General features: G+C 48.8%; 1 protein-coding gene across 2 annotated transcripts in view; it reads left to right on the top strand.

Annotated features, from left to right (window-relative positions):
* CHD1 (chromodomain helicase DNA binding protein 1) overlaps positions 1 to 14441 on the top strand; it is a 219189-nt gene that overhangs the window by 143539 nt on the left and 61209 nt on the right. For both annotated transcript variants that reach the window (XM_082243068.1, XM_082243067.1), the window contains one exon: positions 644 to 766. In XM_082243068.1, coding sequence (XP_082099194.1) covers positions 644 to 766 — 123 coding nt within the window. The remainder of the gene's footprint in view (positions 1 to 643; positions 767 to 14441) is intronic.

The raw sequence follows: 14441 nt of genomic DNA, 5'->3' as shown, positions 1-14441 counted from the left end.
GAATTTTTTGGTTCCCACCCCTCATGTTTAACACTGCTTTAGAACTTCCTAATGGTTATGAATACCAGGAGCTGTGTCCATTAATGAACGAAAGAGAAAATGGGATTTTTGACTTGCCGTAAAATCCCTTTCTCTGATCGATGATAGACACATCACCCACCCCTTTGTGGGGTTATTATTCTCCTGACACTGCTTGTAACAAAACTGAGTGGCTATGGTAGAGAGAGGGAGTATACCCCCTGGGACTGCCCATGGATGTAGCCAGAATTCTTTTCTGCATAGTGTCCTCCTGTAGGGGGCAGAATAGCCCAGTGGTTATGAATTCCAGGAGCTGTCCGTCAATGAACATTATAGAAATGGATTTTGCTAGAAGTCAAAAATCCCATTTTTTCTTAAGTCTGTAAAATCTTTGCAAATTAGTATTCTCTGTGAACTACTTATAACTGGATTCTTATAACTGGATTAATACAAGAATGATACATGTATGTAAATATTTGGAATTGTGTATGACGTGGGGGTTGCTTTAAAATTTTGTTAGATACATGAACACCGTAAACTAAGGGAAATATCTGTATTTTCTGAGTAAGCTTTACTACTTTTTTTACATCAACTTTTTATGTTAATATCTTTAATTCTCTGTTAGATATTACCAGATGATCCAGACAAAAAGCCCCAAGCTAAGCAGTTACAGACCAGAGCAGACTACCTCATTAAACTACTCAACAGGGACCTTTCAAGGAAAGAAGCACAAAGACTTTCAGGCGGTGTAAGTAGTTTAGGGCTAATAATTGTTTTAATTCTGCATCACAGGACACGGAAGACTTAATATTTATGACTACTTGGGTTAGGGGAATTGAACTGGGAAAAAATGGCAGGGAACCCTGCAGGCTTAACCCTTTCAAGCTCAGCTGAGGATTAGTTTTAGCCAATCATTTTAGGTGATGGGTCTGCCCACAGCTGCCTCTCAAAAGACCCTGTTTTTGGTAGATCCATCGTTACAGCCTGATGGCAAGAGGTACTGTATCCAGAGTAGGGAGAGAGCAGGGATGACCTGTAATGTCAGTTGGCGCTGCATCCCGTGGGAAGAAATCTCCAGATTACAATAGATCTGGTGACCTTTTTGGCAGGGTGCTTAACAGTTTCAGGGCTATGATCCACCTGGAGGGAAGTAGAGTCCCTTTAAGGCTCTGTGGGGCACACCTGTTGTAAAGGATAGAAGATGAGGCCTTCTGGCCCTGCAGCAGGACTAGTGAGTAATGCTGATATGCTGGACCATGTGGCAGTCTTCCACTTACTGATTCTCTTGCTTCATCTGTGATTTCTGCGATTTACAGATAGGAATTATCACTTTGAGTTTGTGGCATTAACCTTCTGCCTATCCATAAACCCCCCCCCCCCCCCAGGGTGTTTATCAAGGTGTTGACTTCTTCATTTTCTGGGGTTGTTGGTTACCAACTTCTCAATTCACTCAGAAATGTCCAGCAGAACAGTATAAATCCTGAAATTGTTATTTCTCTTACGTCCTCCGACAGTCGCCGCCTCCTCTAAGTCATCACTATTGGGTATTGTCCACCTATCCGTAGGAATAGCTAGGCATATAGACTTAGTCAAAAGACAAAAGGCATTAGCATATACACACCCACGGGGGCTGTCCCATCTGGTCAATACCCCCCCTGCATCACCACTCCCAACTCAGTTTTTAGTTTACCTAGCATCAGGAAAAGTCAGGGGTCCTTTCGTGCCTTTCGGAACCAATCCAAGGGCAAGCCCTTCAAGGCCCAGGGCAACCAGAAGAACCCCTGGGCGGGTAAGCAGAAGACCGGCAATGCCGGCTCGGCGGGACGATCCGCCTCTGCCTGAAGGGGCGCCCTCACCCATTTCTGGGGTGGGGGGACGTTTGCGCGGTTTCCTCCAACCTTGGCTGCTCCGGATCTCGGACAGGTGGGTCCAGGAAATCGGGGGTTTTATTCGAATCTGTTCACTGTGCCCAGGAAGGAGGGCAAAGTGCGTCCTATTCTGGACCTGAAAGCGCTGAACCGCTTCGTGCGTGTTCGGAAGTTTCGAATGGAGTCTCTCCGTTCGGTTGTGGCCTCCTTGAGTCCAGGAGAATTCCTGGCTTCGATAGATCTGAAGGATGCATACCTGCACATCCCCATTTTCGAGGGTCATCAGCGGTACCTTTGGTTCGCTATCGCAGAGGACCACTACCAGTTTGTGGCGTTACCGTTCGGTCTCGCTTCGGCACCCAGGGTTTTTACCAAGGTGTTGGCACCGGTTCTGGGCCTGCTGCGGGCCCAGGGCATTGCGGTCCTGGGGTACCTGGACGATCTGCTTCTGAGATCGCGTGCCAGTCAGGACCTTGTGTGCGATCTGTCCATCACGGTACAGACGCTCCAGGAGTTCGGGTGGACCATCAACGCGAAAAAATCAGCGTTGTCTCCGTCGCTTCGCCTTCCCTATCTGGGAATGGTTCTGGACTCTGCTCAGGCAAGGGTATTCTTGCCGGAGGACAAGCTCCGGACTTTGCGGGACGAAATCCGGTCCCTCAGGGACAATCCGTCCTCGTCACTCAGGACCTGCATGCGGGGCCTGGGGTTGATGGTGTTGGCCTTCGAGGCCATTCCCTTTGCCCAGTTCCACACGTGGGCTCTCCAGACGGAGATCCTGGCCAGGTGGGACAGACTTCCTCAGTCCTTTGGATCTGGATGTCTCCTTGAGTCGCCGGACCAGATTGGCTCTTCTGTGGTGGATCCAGTCCCCGTCGGTGGCGGAAGGCAAGTCCTTCTGCCCGTTGGTGTGGACAGTGGTTACCATGGACGCCAGCCTGTCGGGCTGGGGTGGAGTCCTGGGCAACCTGTCTGCCCAGGGCACTTGGTCGGAGGAGGAATCCTCCCTCCCGATAAATGTGCTGGAACTACAAGCGATAAAACTGTCTCTTCCAGTGGTCGGACCGTCTCCGGGGCCTGCCTGTTCGCGTACAGACGGACAATGCTACCGCAGTGGCTTATATCAACCACCAGGGGGGCACCAGGAGTGCTCGAGTGGCCCGGGAGGTGACCGACATTCTGTCTTGGGTCGAGACTCATGTCCCGGCGATTTCGGCAGTTCACATTCTGGGTGTGGAGAATTGGCAGGCAGACTATCTGAGCCGCCAGATCCTGGACCAGGGGGAATGGTCCCTACACCCGGAGGTCTTTCAGATGCTGTGTGCGAAGTGGGGATCCCCAGACGTGGATCTGTTCGCATCCCGGCTAAATCGAAAGGTGGGAAGGTTCGTGGCAAGAACGCACGATCCGTTGGCGGACGCCTCGGATGCGTTGGTGGCCCCTTGGCATCAGTATCGTCTGATGTACGCCTTTCCTCCGATTCAGTTACTATCCCGGGTTCCTTCTCAGATTGGTCTCGGAACCGCACATGGTGATTCTGGTGGCGCCGGACTGGCCTCGCCGGTCTTGGTACGCCGACGTTCACCTGGCAGTGGCGCCTCCGTGGCGTCTGCCTCTGTGGGAAGATCTCCTGTCTCAAGGTCCAATCTTCCATTCTGCTTCACAGTCGCTGGCTTTAACGGCCTGGCTGTTGAGACCCAGGTCTTGGAAGGACAAGGGTCTATCTCCTGAGGTTATTCCTACCCTGATCAAGGCTAGGAAATCCTCCTCTGGTAAGATTTATTACCGTACCTGGAAAGCCTATTTCGCCTGGTGTGAGTCCAGGGGGTTCTCCCCTCGTTCTTACTCGGTGTCGAGAATTTTGGCTTTCCTCCAGTCTGGAGTGGATCAGCGCCTGGCGCTGGCCACGATAAAGGGCCAAGTGTCTGCACTGGCTGTTCTTTTCCAACGCCCTTTGGCGTCTCGTTCTTTGGTGCGCACCTTCATTCAAGGTGTGCGACATCTGGCTCCTCCCAGGAAGGAGCCTTTACCTCCATGGGACTTGAACTTGGTTCTGTCCGCATTACAGCGTGCTCCCTTTGAAAACATCAGGGAGATATCGTTGCCTCTGCTGTCTAAGAAGGTTGCTTTTTTAGTGGCGATCACTTCGGCTCGCAGGGTGTCGGAGCTGGCGGCGTTGTCTTGCCGCTCCCCTTACTTGATCATTCACGAGGATAAGGTGGTTTTGCGGCCACCCCCATCCTTTCTTCCCAAGGTGATCTCTGAATTTCACCTTAATGAGGACATAGTTCTGCCTTCGCTTTGTACGAAGCCTAAGCATCCAAAGGAGATTGCTTTGCATTCCTTGGATGTTGTCAGGGCGATCAGGGTTTACCTGTCGTCTACGAAATCCTTTCAGAAGACGGATTCCCTCTTTGTCCTTCCTGAGGGACCTCGGAAGGGCATGGCTGCGTCCGCAGCAACTATTGCCAAATGGATCAGACAGACCATTGAGCAGGCTTACGCCTTGAAGGAACGGGTTCCGCCCTTCCCTGTTAAGGCGCACTCTACCAGGTCTTTGAGTGCATCTTGGGCCTATTGGCATCGGGCCTCGGTGGCCCAGGTGTGCAAGGCGGCGACTTGGTCGTCGGTGCACACTTTTTCCAAGTTCTACAAAGTAGACGTTCTGGCATCAGCTGATGCTTCTTTTGGCCGCAAAGTTCTCAGTGCGGCTGTGCCATGATGGACCCTTGCATTTTTTCTCTGGGTCCCTGGCTGTTGGCATTTGCTATCCTGGGCTGTTGCTCCTGTTGAGCATTGTTTTTTTCTGTTGCCCAGTTGGTTCTTACGGTGCATGTAAGATTCCTTTCTCTGATGTGGGTACTGCGTTGCCTTTTCTACGGTTGCGTCTCCCACCCCTCATGTCTATACTGCTTTGGGACATCCCAATAGTGATGACTTAGAGGAGGCGGCGACTGTCGGAGGACGTAAGAGAAAACGGAATTTTTGTAAAATCTTACCTGTAAAATTCCTTTCTCTGAGTCCTCCGACAGTCGCCGTTGGGAGTGGTGATGCAGGGGGGGTATTGACCAGATGGGACAGCCCCCGTGGGTGTGTATATGCTAATGCCTTTTGTCTTTTGACTAAGTCTATATGCCTAGCTATTCCTACGGATAGGTGGACAATACCCAATAGTGATGACTTAGAGGAGGCTGCGACTGTCGGAGGACTCAGAGAAAGGAATTTTACAGGTAAGATTTTACAAAAATTCAGTTTTTGGGTGCTAAACCTTCAGAAGTCAGTTTTGGTTCCAAGCCACCTTGGATTTGGTCCCCTATGTCCAGTTTCATTCCAGAGCACTTCAGCTCAATATGGGGGACAAAGGGTCAGGATTCCTCGATTCTGCTAATGTGGTGCCCAAATCGGCTGTGGAATAGTAGATAGCCACACAGATGCTCGATACCAGGAAATCCTTCCGTCCATTGAAATGTACGATGGACACAAGCCTGTCAGGTTGGGCGTGCGTTTTGGAGGACCTCTTGGCTTAGGTAATGTGCTTGTCGGAGGAGCAGATGTTTCCAATCAATATCCTGAAACGTTAGGTGATTCCGCTGGCTTACTTGCACTGCCTTCAGAGTCTCCCCATAGGAATGCATGAAATAGGGAAAATAAATTATGTTGCTGAGAAAGTAGACTTGATTTTGTTTTGGGCAGAACGTAACGTTTGGCTCTCTACTGTGTACATTTCCTGTATGGAAAATTGGCTGGCATCAAATGTGCAGGATAAATGTTGAGAACATTTTTTAGGTAATTCTGATAACACCTGCTTGGCTAAGAAGAAGCTGGTATGCAAACATCATAGATCTCTTGGTGTTCAAGCCATGGTCTCTTCCATCTTGACCAAATTTACTGTCACAGGGTCATAGTGCTTTACAGTCCCTCACCAAGCTATTGAAGCCCAAGTCCTGAGGGGTAGGAGTGTTTGACTCATTCCTACCCTCCTTAAGGCTAGAAAGTCGACCCCCCAGGAAAGTGTTCCATCATAAATGGAAAGCCTTTTTTACCTGGTGTTTGGCTCATCAGTTTTATCCCTAACAGTGTGTCATGGGTGCATTTTGGCTTTTCTCCAGTCTGGTGGGGAGCTGACTTTAGATACCCTCAAGGGACAGATCTCTGCATTGGATATTCTATTAAAGAGATCTGTAGCATCTTTTTTTTTTTTTATATTTAAGTAACGCTTTTGTGCATGGTGTCACGTGTATTTGTTCCCCTTGTCTCTGTGAGTCCATACCTTTTTTGTCTTGTCTGTTTTTCATATGTCTCCTTCTGATCCTCTGAGACAGTGGTTCTCCGCTCCGGGCCTAGGGACCCACTAATAGGCCAGGTTTGCAAGATAACTTAAATACATCACAGGTGATATATTTTGCTACTCATATGATTGCAGTATTCTAGTTTGCATCTCCCCAAGGTGATATTTAAAATCTGGCCTGTTAGTGGATCCTGAGGACCCGAGTTGAGAACCACTGCTCTGAGATATACCCTTGTTTCTCATGAGCCAGTTTGTCCTTTTCTGTAAAAAAAAAAAAAAAAAAGAAAAACTTTATTTAACATGTTAGAGTAATGATAACCTAAATACAAAAAAACTTAAGACACGTGGTACTTGAAAGCAATACAAGTACTTTAAAACCAGACAAACAAGGTGTCGTGTAGGAAACAATGGTAAAATAACCTTATTACCTAGGATATAAACAATATGGCTCTTCTACTTCTAGGATGGTATGCTAGTTTGTATACCGGAGGGGGGGGTGGGGCAAGGGAGAGAGGGGCAAAGGGAGTGGAGGGGGGGAGGGAGGGACAGTCATAATACATCACAGCATTGATCACCGAGCAAGGAAAAATCACTACATCTCCAGGAGTCTGGCCTTCGCCCAGGTCTCCCAAATTTTCTCAATTTTTTGGGACACTTTCTACTCGTGTAGGTAGGTGAGTTTATAAAGAGGTAAAACAGTTGATTAATGATCCCCACTGTGAGAAGACTGTAGGGGGATAAGCCAGCTTCCATTGAGATGGGATGGTTTTTCTGGCATAAAATGCCGTATAAAAGACAAACAGTCGTGTGTGTGTTAGGGGCTACTGTGTCAGATACTCTAGGGTCCAAAGCTACAAACAGTCCCCCAGAAATTCTCATCCACCACTTCTCTCGAATTGTTGAATAAGTGCGCATGTCCACACTACATTTATAAATGTGCCACTCTGACAGTTTGGGGCACTGATCAGATCAAGTAGGATAGATTCTTGAGAGCTTTAGCGGAGTGTAATACGCCCTATGGAGAAATTTGAGTTAAATGAATCTGTCTCTAGCTGATTTAACCAGTGGAATATATTGCTGAATTCCCTCATCCCAGTCATCAGAGGTTAGAGAAGGTATGTCTCCCTGCCAGATATTAGACGAGTACCTTTACCGGTATCACGACTTGAGATCCTAAGGCAGTGTTTCTCAACTCTGGTCCTCTGGGCACACTAACAGGACAGATTTAAAGTAATACCTTGGGGAGATGCAGACTAGAATACTGCAATCACTGAGGAGCAAATGATATCACCTGTGACGTAATTTCTGTTTTCTTTCAAAACTGGCCTGTTAGTGTGCCCTGAGGACCGGAGTTGAGAAACACTCTCCTAAGGTATAGGGACGATAGAATTCTGTCCGCATTGCTAGAAATGAGAAAACGCTCCACCGTGTGCAAGGTCACTGTAAAAGGAGTGGAAAATTGTGTCTGCACAGCATGGCGTAGCTGTAGATAGCAGAAGAACATCCACGAGGGGAGACTAAAAGTACATTTAAGACTACTGAACGGTAGCATTCCTCCTTCCGGCATAATCTGCTGCAACTTCTTAATACCAAACCTGACCCACAAATTTGGGTCAGTTATGGAACAGAGATGTGATAAGCGGGGATTGCCCTATAGTGGAGTATGAGGAGCGATATCCCCACTTTCAGAGATAGCAGTAGACCTCTGTCCCCATACTATGACAGCTGTGCGCATCGGAGTCGTCATGCCTGGATGTACTCTTGGGCCTCTAAACACCGTTACCTAACACTAAGTAGGAGCCTAGGATGGCAGCTTCGAAGTTAAACAATGGATTGGTACGTGTCTGTTCGAACCACCAGCGCACCGTCACCAATACCGCCGCCTAGTAATACTGGCGAAAACAGGGCAGTGCCAGTCCACCCAGTGATAAGGGTAGCTGCAGAGTAGACTTAGCTATTCTAGGGGTAGAACCCGCCCCGATGAAATTAATTTTGAAGTGATCAAGCTTGGTAAAAAAAAGGAAGCAGGAACAGGGACTTGAGTATTACGAAAAACGTAAAGAAAGGTCATTTTTATGGGGTTAATTCTGCCTACTAGGGGGAGTGGCAGGGATTTCCATGCCTGGCATCGAAGAGTCAGTTTCTGCAAAACTGGGTACACATTATATCTTTCAAGTAGGAGGCAAGTTCACCCTAGATATCAATCCCCAGATATCTAAACTACGAGATATCTATACTACCCAGGTTAGGGGGTCTAGGCTGGAGAAGGCGGGGGCGATTGTGATAGGGAAAAAAGTAGTGATTTTTCGCCAATTAATTCTAATACCAGGAAAATCTTCCAAACCGGTCTATAAGCTCAAGGGCCACCTTAAGACAATCTGAGGCATCAGGCAGATACAATAGGGCATCATCCATGTATAAAGAAATGTTTTTCTAATAGGGGACTGACTGGGAGACCTGCAATCGTAGGTAGGGAACGGATAGGGATGGCAAATGGTTCTATAGCAAGCGCGAACAGAGACCCGAGGACCCCTGCCTGGTACCTCGTTTCAGTTTGAAGGATGGGGATAGAATGTCATTGGTCCTAACTTTGGCAGTGGGAGATCAATAAAGCAGTTGGATCCAGGACATGTATTTTGGGTCCAAAGCCAAAGTTCCGGAGCTCACAGAAACTCCCACTCCACATAATCAAAGGCCTTCTCCGCATCAAGGGAGGCCACTACTCCAGGGGAATCGCCACTGCGAACATAGGGTAAATTAGTGTATAGTGGGCAGAGGTTAATGTCGGTACCCTTACCCGGCATGAAACAAGTTTGATCTTGAGGCCATTGGCTAAAATCTTGGCAAAAATCATTGCATCTACACTAAGCAAAGAAATAGGCCTGTAGGAAGTGCATAGTTCAGGGTCCTTACCTGGCTTGGGCACCACTACTACAATTGCCTCCGACATCGATAGTGGAAGAGAGTCCTGCTGTAACAGTGTGGACTAGCGCATGAAAGGTGGGGTGCGATTACTTCGACATTCGTCTTAAAAAAATCCAGCCCTGGAAACATTCCTGTTTGGAGCGAAACTATTGCAGTGTAATAGAAGCATCTAAACCTCGTCTATCCGCAGTTGTCAACACTGGAAAGTCTATAGAGTCTAAAAGTCACCAGGTTTTTAGGAGTTTAGTTCACTCTAGAGGAATAAAGGCGTTCATAATATAAAGCAAACTGGGCATTAATCTGCATCGGTCAGAACATCAGGAGCCCCTATCATCTCTAACATTGGCTATGTGGGAGGTTGTGGAGTGTTCCTTAGCCAGCCAGGCCAGGAGTCTACTTGTTCTCTCCCCTTGTTCAAAAATCCTCTGGGACTGGGATAGGAGTTTCCTTTAGGAGGAAGTGTATAAAAGCTTTATTTATTTATAAATAATTTGTAGGTCACCATTGGCCTCTCTATCCCCAATTTGCATCATATTGGGATTCCAAAGCCTGAGCCCTGGCCTCCGCCTCCTCCATCGAAAGAAGACTCCCTCTGGACCCTGCCTATAACTGGTATTTGCCTCTGGCATTTGCCTTAGTCATCCCAAGTCACAGCCGGGTCGGCAGTGCCCTGATTGTGCACCCAAAAATCACACAACTCTGCTGCCACCTCTTGAACTACTCTCATCTGCAAACCAGACCCGAGACTGTTTCCAAAAGGGCCAGAGGCTGAGTCGGTCATAAGTGTCAGAAGCATAGGGGCATGATCCGAAATGCCGCGCGGCAATATAGATATGTCTTTTGCGAGAGAGCAAGGGGTTACTAACCTATATCAAACCTATGCGAGAAAAGGTGGCGTATGTGGTGGAGTGACAAGTAAATTGCTTCTCCCTTGGGTGTCTCCACCGCTATACGTCACACAAACCAAACACTTCAGCCCAGCAGGATAGAGGAGAATCTGTAGTGGAGTCGGGGTTGAGTTTGTCCAGACTCTGATCTGGGGGGGATATGAAAGTCTCTAGCCAGGAGAACATTTGCAGTAGGGTATCTGGCCAGCAATGGTGCAAGCTTGAAGAGTAATGACATTCTAGCTTGAGGGGGCAGTTAAAAAAAAAAATACCAACGAGCACCAGTTCGAGCTTATCACAAATGGCATGAAGGATGACCTATTTTCCATCTGGGTCTAAGTGGAGATCCAGGCGAGTAAACTGAAGAGACCTGTGTATCAGGATACTGACTCTTGAGTCAGAGGAGTAGGTAGAATTATAGCATGAACCTATCCAGGGTTTTGAGTCAGTATTCTGCTACCCATAAGGTGTGTTTCCTGCGGGATACAGATGTGGGGGTGAAAGCCCCTCACATTCCAGGAAATTGTAGATAGGGGGGTCATAATCTGTAATCAAGAAATGTTTAAGCTCTGGTTTTCCACCCGACAAACAGGCATAAAATCAAACATACTACAAACCGCAAATACAAATAGCAGCAAGATACAAAATAGTGCCTTAAAAAAGAAACAAAGAAATAGACCTCCCCCTACCACCCCCCAAATATGGGTGTGCTTTTGGCCCAAGAACATGGATAGCAACTGCCAATCGGAGGCGTGAGCAGTGGAAGTGGAACACAGAAGAATGTTTTCAGTCTTATGCTACCTTAGTAAGTTTAGAAAAAGTCCGCCTGTATGAAAAAAGATAGGGTCAATGGTTCCTTGCAGAATTAAAGTTCACCCAGTGTACTCTGGGGGCACAGTGCTTGGAACATTTTACAACATTGCAAGCAGCAAAACAGTACATCTAGACGTTTCGCTCACATGATGTAGAGCAACTTGTTTACAGGATGTAAGGGTACACCGTCCCGCATCAAAGATAACAGCCTTTAGAAGCGAGTGATGGCACCTGTAGAATCCCATTGTTAGGTAATGTGTAGTATAGGTTAGGTTAGGTAAAGCCGACTACATGTCTTTTATTTAACCAGGCTGGCTCATCAGGCTTTGGGCAAAGTTTCCAGCCATTGCGTCTCCAGGGGAATTGAGGAAGAGGGCAGATTCTCCGTCTTGGACTCTCAATCAGACTGGAAAGAGCATGCTATACTTGATCTTCCTGTTTCTGAGAATGAGCTTGACATAATCAAAGGAGCGTCGAAGCCTTTGAGTGTCCGAGTAGTCAGGAATCATCATGAGCTTAACAGCTTCGTAGCGTAGGCTGTCTAGCTTTCTTGCCCCTCTCAGAACCAGATCACGAAAATTGAGGAGACTGGCATCCTGTGCGCTCGTTCTACCACAAAAAAGGGCGGGAGCCTGGCCTGCGGGAGAAGGGAACAGAGCAGGCGTTCTATGAAGGTCACAGGGTCAGGGCTTTCCTCCAGCAGACCCACAATACAAAGTTTCTCTTACGTCCTCCGACAGTTGCTGCCCACTCATACATTCTTCACCAATGGGGTATTGACTTCCTCTCCTTGGGAGTAGCTAGGGAAAAGACTTGTTAAAACAAAAGCATTTACATAGACACACCCATGGGGGCGTTCCTACTGGTCCTATACCCCCCTGCAATAGCCATCCCAACTCAGTTTGTCTTCTGCCTAGTTCAGGAGTAGTCAGGCTTCCCTGTGATGGGGCTACAGTCTCAGCCTTCTATTTTTTTGATTTATTTTCTGAAAATGTCATTTTTTTCTTTGCATTACTAGCTGTTTATTTTGTCAGCGTTAGTCGGATCTTCGGATGCAGACGGCATTTGCGGAGCTGGGAATCGGACTTGTCGTCCTGGGTTTCCAGGACAGAGGGTCAGATGGAATCCCAGTCCTCCATTGAGCGTTTAGCAGGCTGTGTGTTCGCCCTGGCCTCGCAAACGACCCATCCCTGTCCTCAGGGATGCAGCCTGTGAGGTGGCTACCTCACTGGACACATGCACGGTTCATCCGTGCACTGCTGGTGTCCTGCGTTTTTTTTTTTTTTTTTTGGCTGGTGGCACTCCCCTGCCATCTGGGGGCGGGCGGTTTCCTGTTTGATATGAGACACCCCACGCCACCTGGTACAGGTAAGTACACTCTGTGTGGGCCCTCTGTCTGGGGTTGGCAGTCCTGTGTGTCTGTGGTGTCCCCTATGTCTGTGCGTTTTTGGGCTCCCTGATCACGGTCCCTGCGGGGGTTTTTTTTCTCACAGCCAGCGCTGTGTGGGGTTTTGGGGGATCCCTCTCCAGTGTCACTTTAGGGTGCTTGGAGGTACAGACACGTGCGGCGACCGCTGCAGGGTTAAGAACCGCCGGTCAGCCATTTTAGGTGTGGGCAGCATGTCTGACTTCACTGTGGGCGCTTATACAGCATTGTATGTAGTGTATTTTGGCGCCATCTTGTGTGTGGCAACGATCGTTCCGAGCACATGTCGGCGGCCATTTTGCCGAAGCCTCCCATTACTTTGCATAGGCATCCATGTTTCCTTAGCCTGCAGCCTCAGTTCAGTCTCTGGCGGTGACATCACTTCCTTCCTTCCTTCACTCAGGAGCGACCGACTGCGGTGGTAACACACTTGTGGGGCTCTGTCTCTGCTGTCCTTCTTTTCCTCCATTGTGCAATCTTCCTGGCTTTCAGTTTGTCCCTGCGGGGCGTCTGTGTTCCACAGTCTTTGTAGCGGTGTGCTGCGGGGTCCGCGGCGCGCCTAAAGGGCCAGTACCATATATAAAAATAAAAAAAAAACTTTTTTTGCAATGGAATCCCAGGACAGCAAATTCCCTCCAGCCTGGGGGGGGATTCGAGTTCCTCTGAATCCTCTACCCTGACTAATTTGGCTGCTGTAGTGGCGACTTTGGTGTCCAAAATGGATGTGCTGATGACTGAACATGCTGCTAGAAAAAGGCCTAGGATTTCTTTTTCTTCTGATTCTGAATGTGACATGGTTGCTGTAGGTAGCGTGCCCCTTTCAGGGTCTCGCTCTTCTCAGGACCCGCAAGAGTCTGAGGGGGAGGCGGAGGTTACAGGGGTGGATGAATCTCCCCCTGGAACGCCCGAGGAACGCACAGCTATGGATGCGCTGATTTCTGCCATTAAACACTACATTTAGAGGATGAGCCCAATCCTCCGGGCATTGTGTCCTCTTTTGGTACACACAGGACCCGCAAGACGGCGCAGGTTTTTCCTTGCCCCGCTGAGTTTCATCACACTGTGAATGAGCAATGGCGCAATTTGAAACACACCTTCACGGTGCCTAAAAGGTTTCAACTTCTCTACCCTTTTGTGTCTTCTACGGTTGCACGCTGGTGTGTGGCTCCTCAAGTGGATCACACTGTAGCCAGATTGAACAAGGCTACTCTGGTTCCCACCGAAGATTCTCCGGTATTTAGGGATCCTATGGATAGGAGGCTGGAATCTTTTGCCCGCCACACCTACGTGGTGGTGGGTTCCATGCTAAAGCCTATTGTCGCCTCCGTCATACCGGCTCAGGCTGTGGCGCTTTGGACCAAGGTGTTAAGACGCACTCTTGTGGCTGATTCTGCCTCCCTCCCCCACTACTGTGGAGATGGTGGACCAGATTTATCAAGGTATCATGTATTTGTGCGATGCGGCCTTAAATGAGGCCCCATTGGCTGCGCGCCTGTCCAGTGTCGCGGTGCTTAACCGTCGACTGATATGGTTGAAGAGCTGGTCGGCTAACCAGAAAGGCGGTAGCTGATATTCCCTATGCGGGGTCTCGCCTTTTTGGTGAATCCCTGGATGAATTGGTTAAAGGAGTCACTGGGGGCAAGAGCACTCTGCTGCCCCAGAATCCTAATCCTAAGGGCAAGTTTTTCCATGGCAAGCGGGGTCTCGCCTTTTAACCTAATCAGGGGTCCTTTCGTGCCTTCAAGGCACAGTACAAGGGAAAACCCTTCCTAGGGCCAGGGTGGCCAGAGAAAGCCCTGGGCCGGCAAACAAATATCCGGACAAGCTGGTGCCGCGGCTCAGTCAGCCTCTGCCTGAAGGGGCGCCCTCACCCATTTCAGGGGTGGGGGGACGTTTGCGCAGTTTCCTCCAACCTTGGCTGCTCCGAGTTCCGGACAGGTGGGTACAGGAAATCATTCGATCAGGGTACAAGATCAAATTTTTTTCACGGCCGGCAGACAGATTCTTTCCCTCAAATCTTCATTTGACCCCAGGGCGGTTGCAGGACCTGTATCAAGCAGTACAGGATCTCCTCGCTCAGGGGGTAATCGTCCCGGTGCCTCATCGGGACAGATTTCGGGGGTTTTACTCAAATCTGTTCACTGTGTCCAGAAAGGAGGGCAAAGTGCGTCCGATTCTGGACTTGAAAGCTCTGAACCGCTTCGTGCACGTTCGGA

The sequence above is a fragment of the Pelophylax lessonae genome (assembly GCF_965119305.1).
Source record: "Pelophylax lessonae genome assembly, chromosome: 1".
Lineage (NCBI taxonomy): Eukaryota > Metazoa > Chordata > Amphibia > Anura > Ranidae > Pelophylax > Pelophylax lessonae.
The sequence above is the reverse complement of the archived record's forward strand: the minus strand, read 5'-3'. Positions and strand labels throughout refer to the sequence as shown.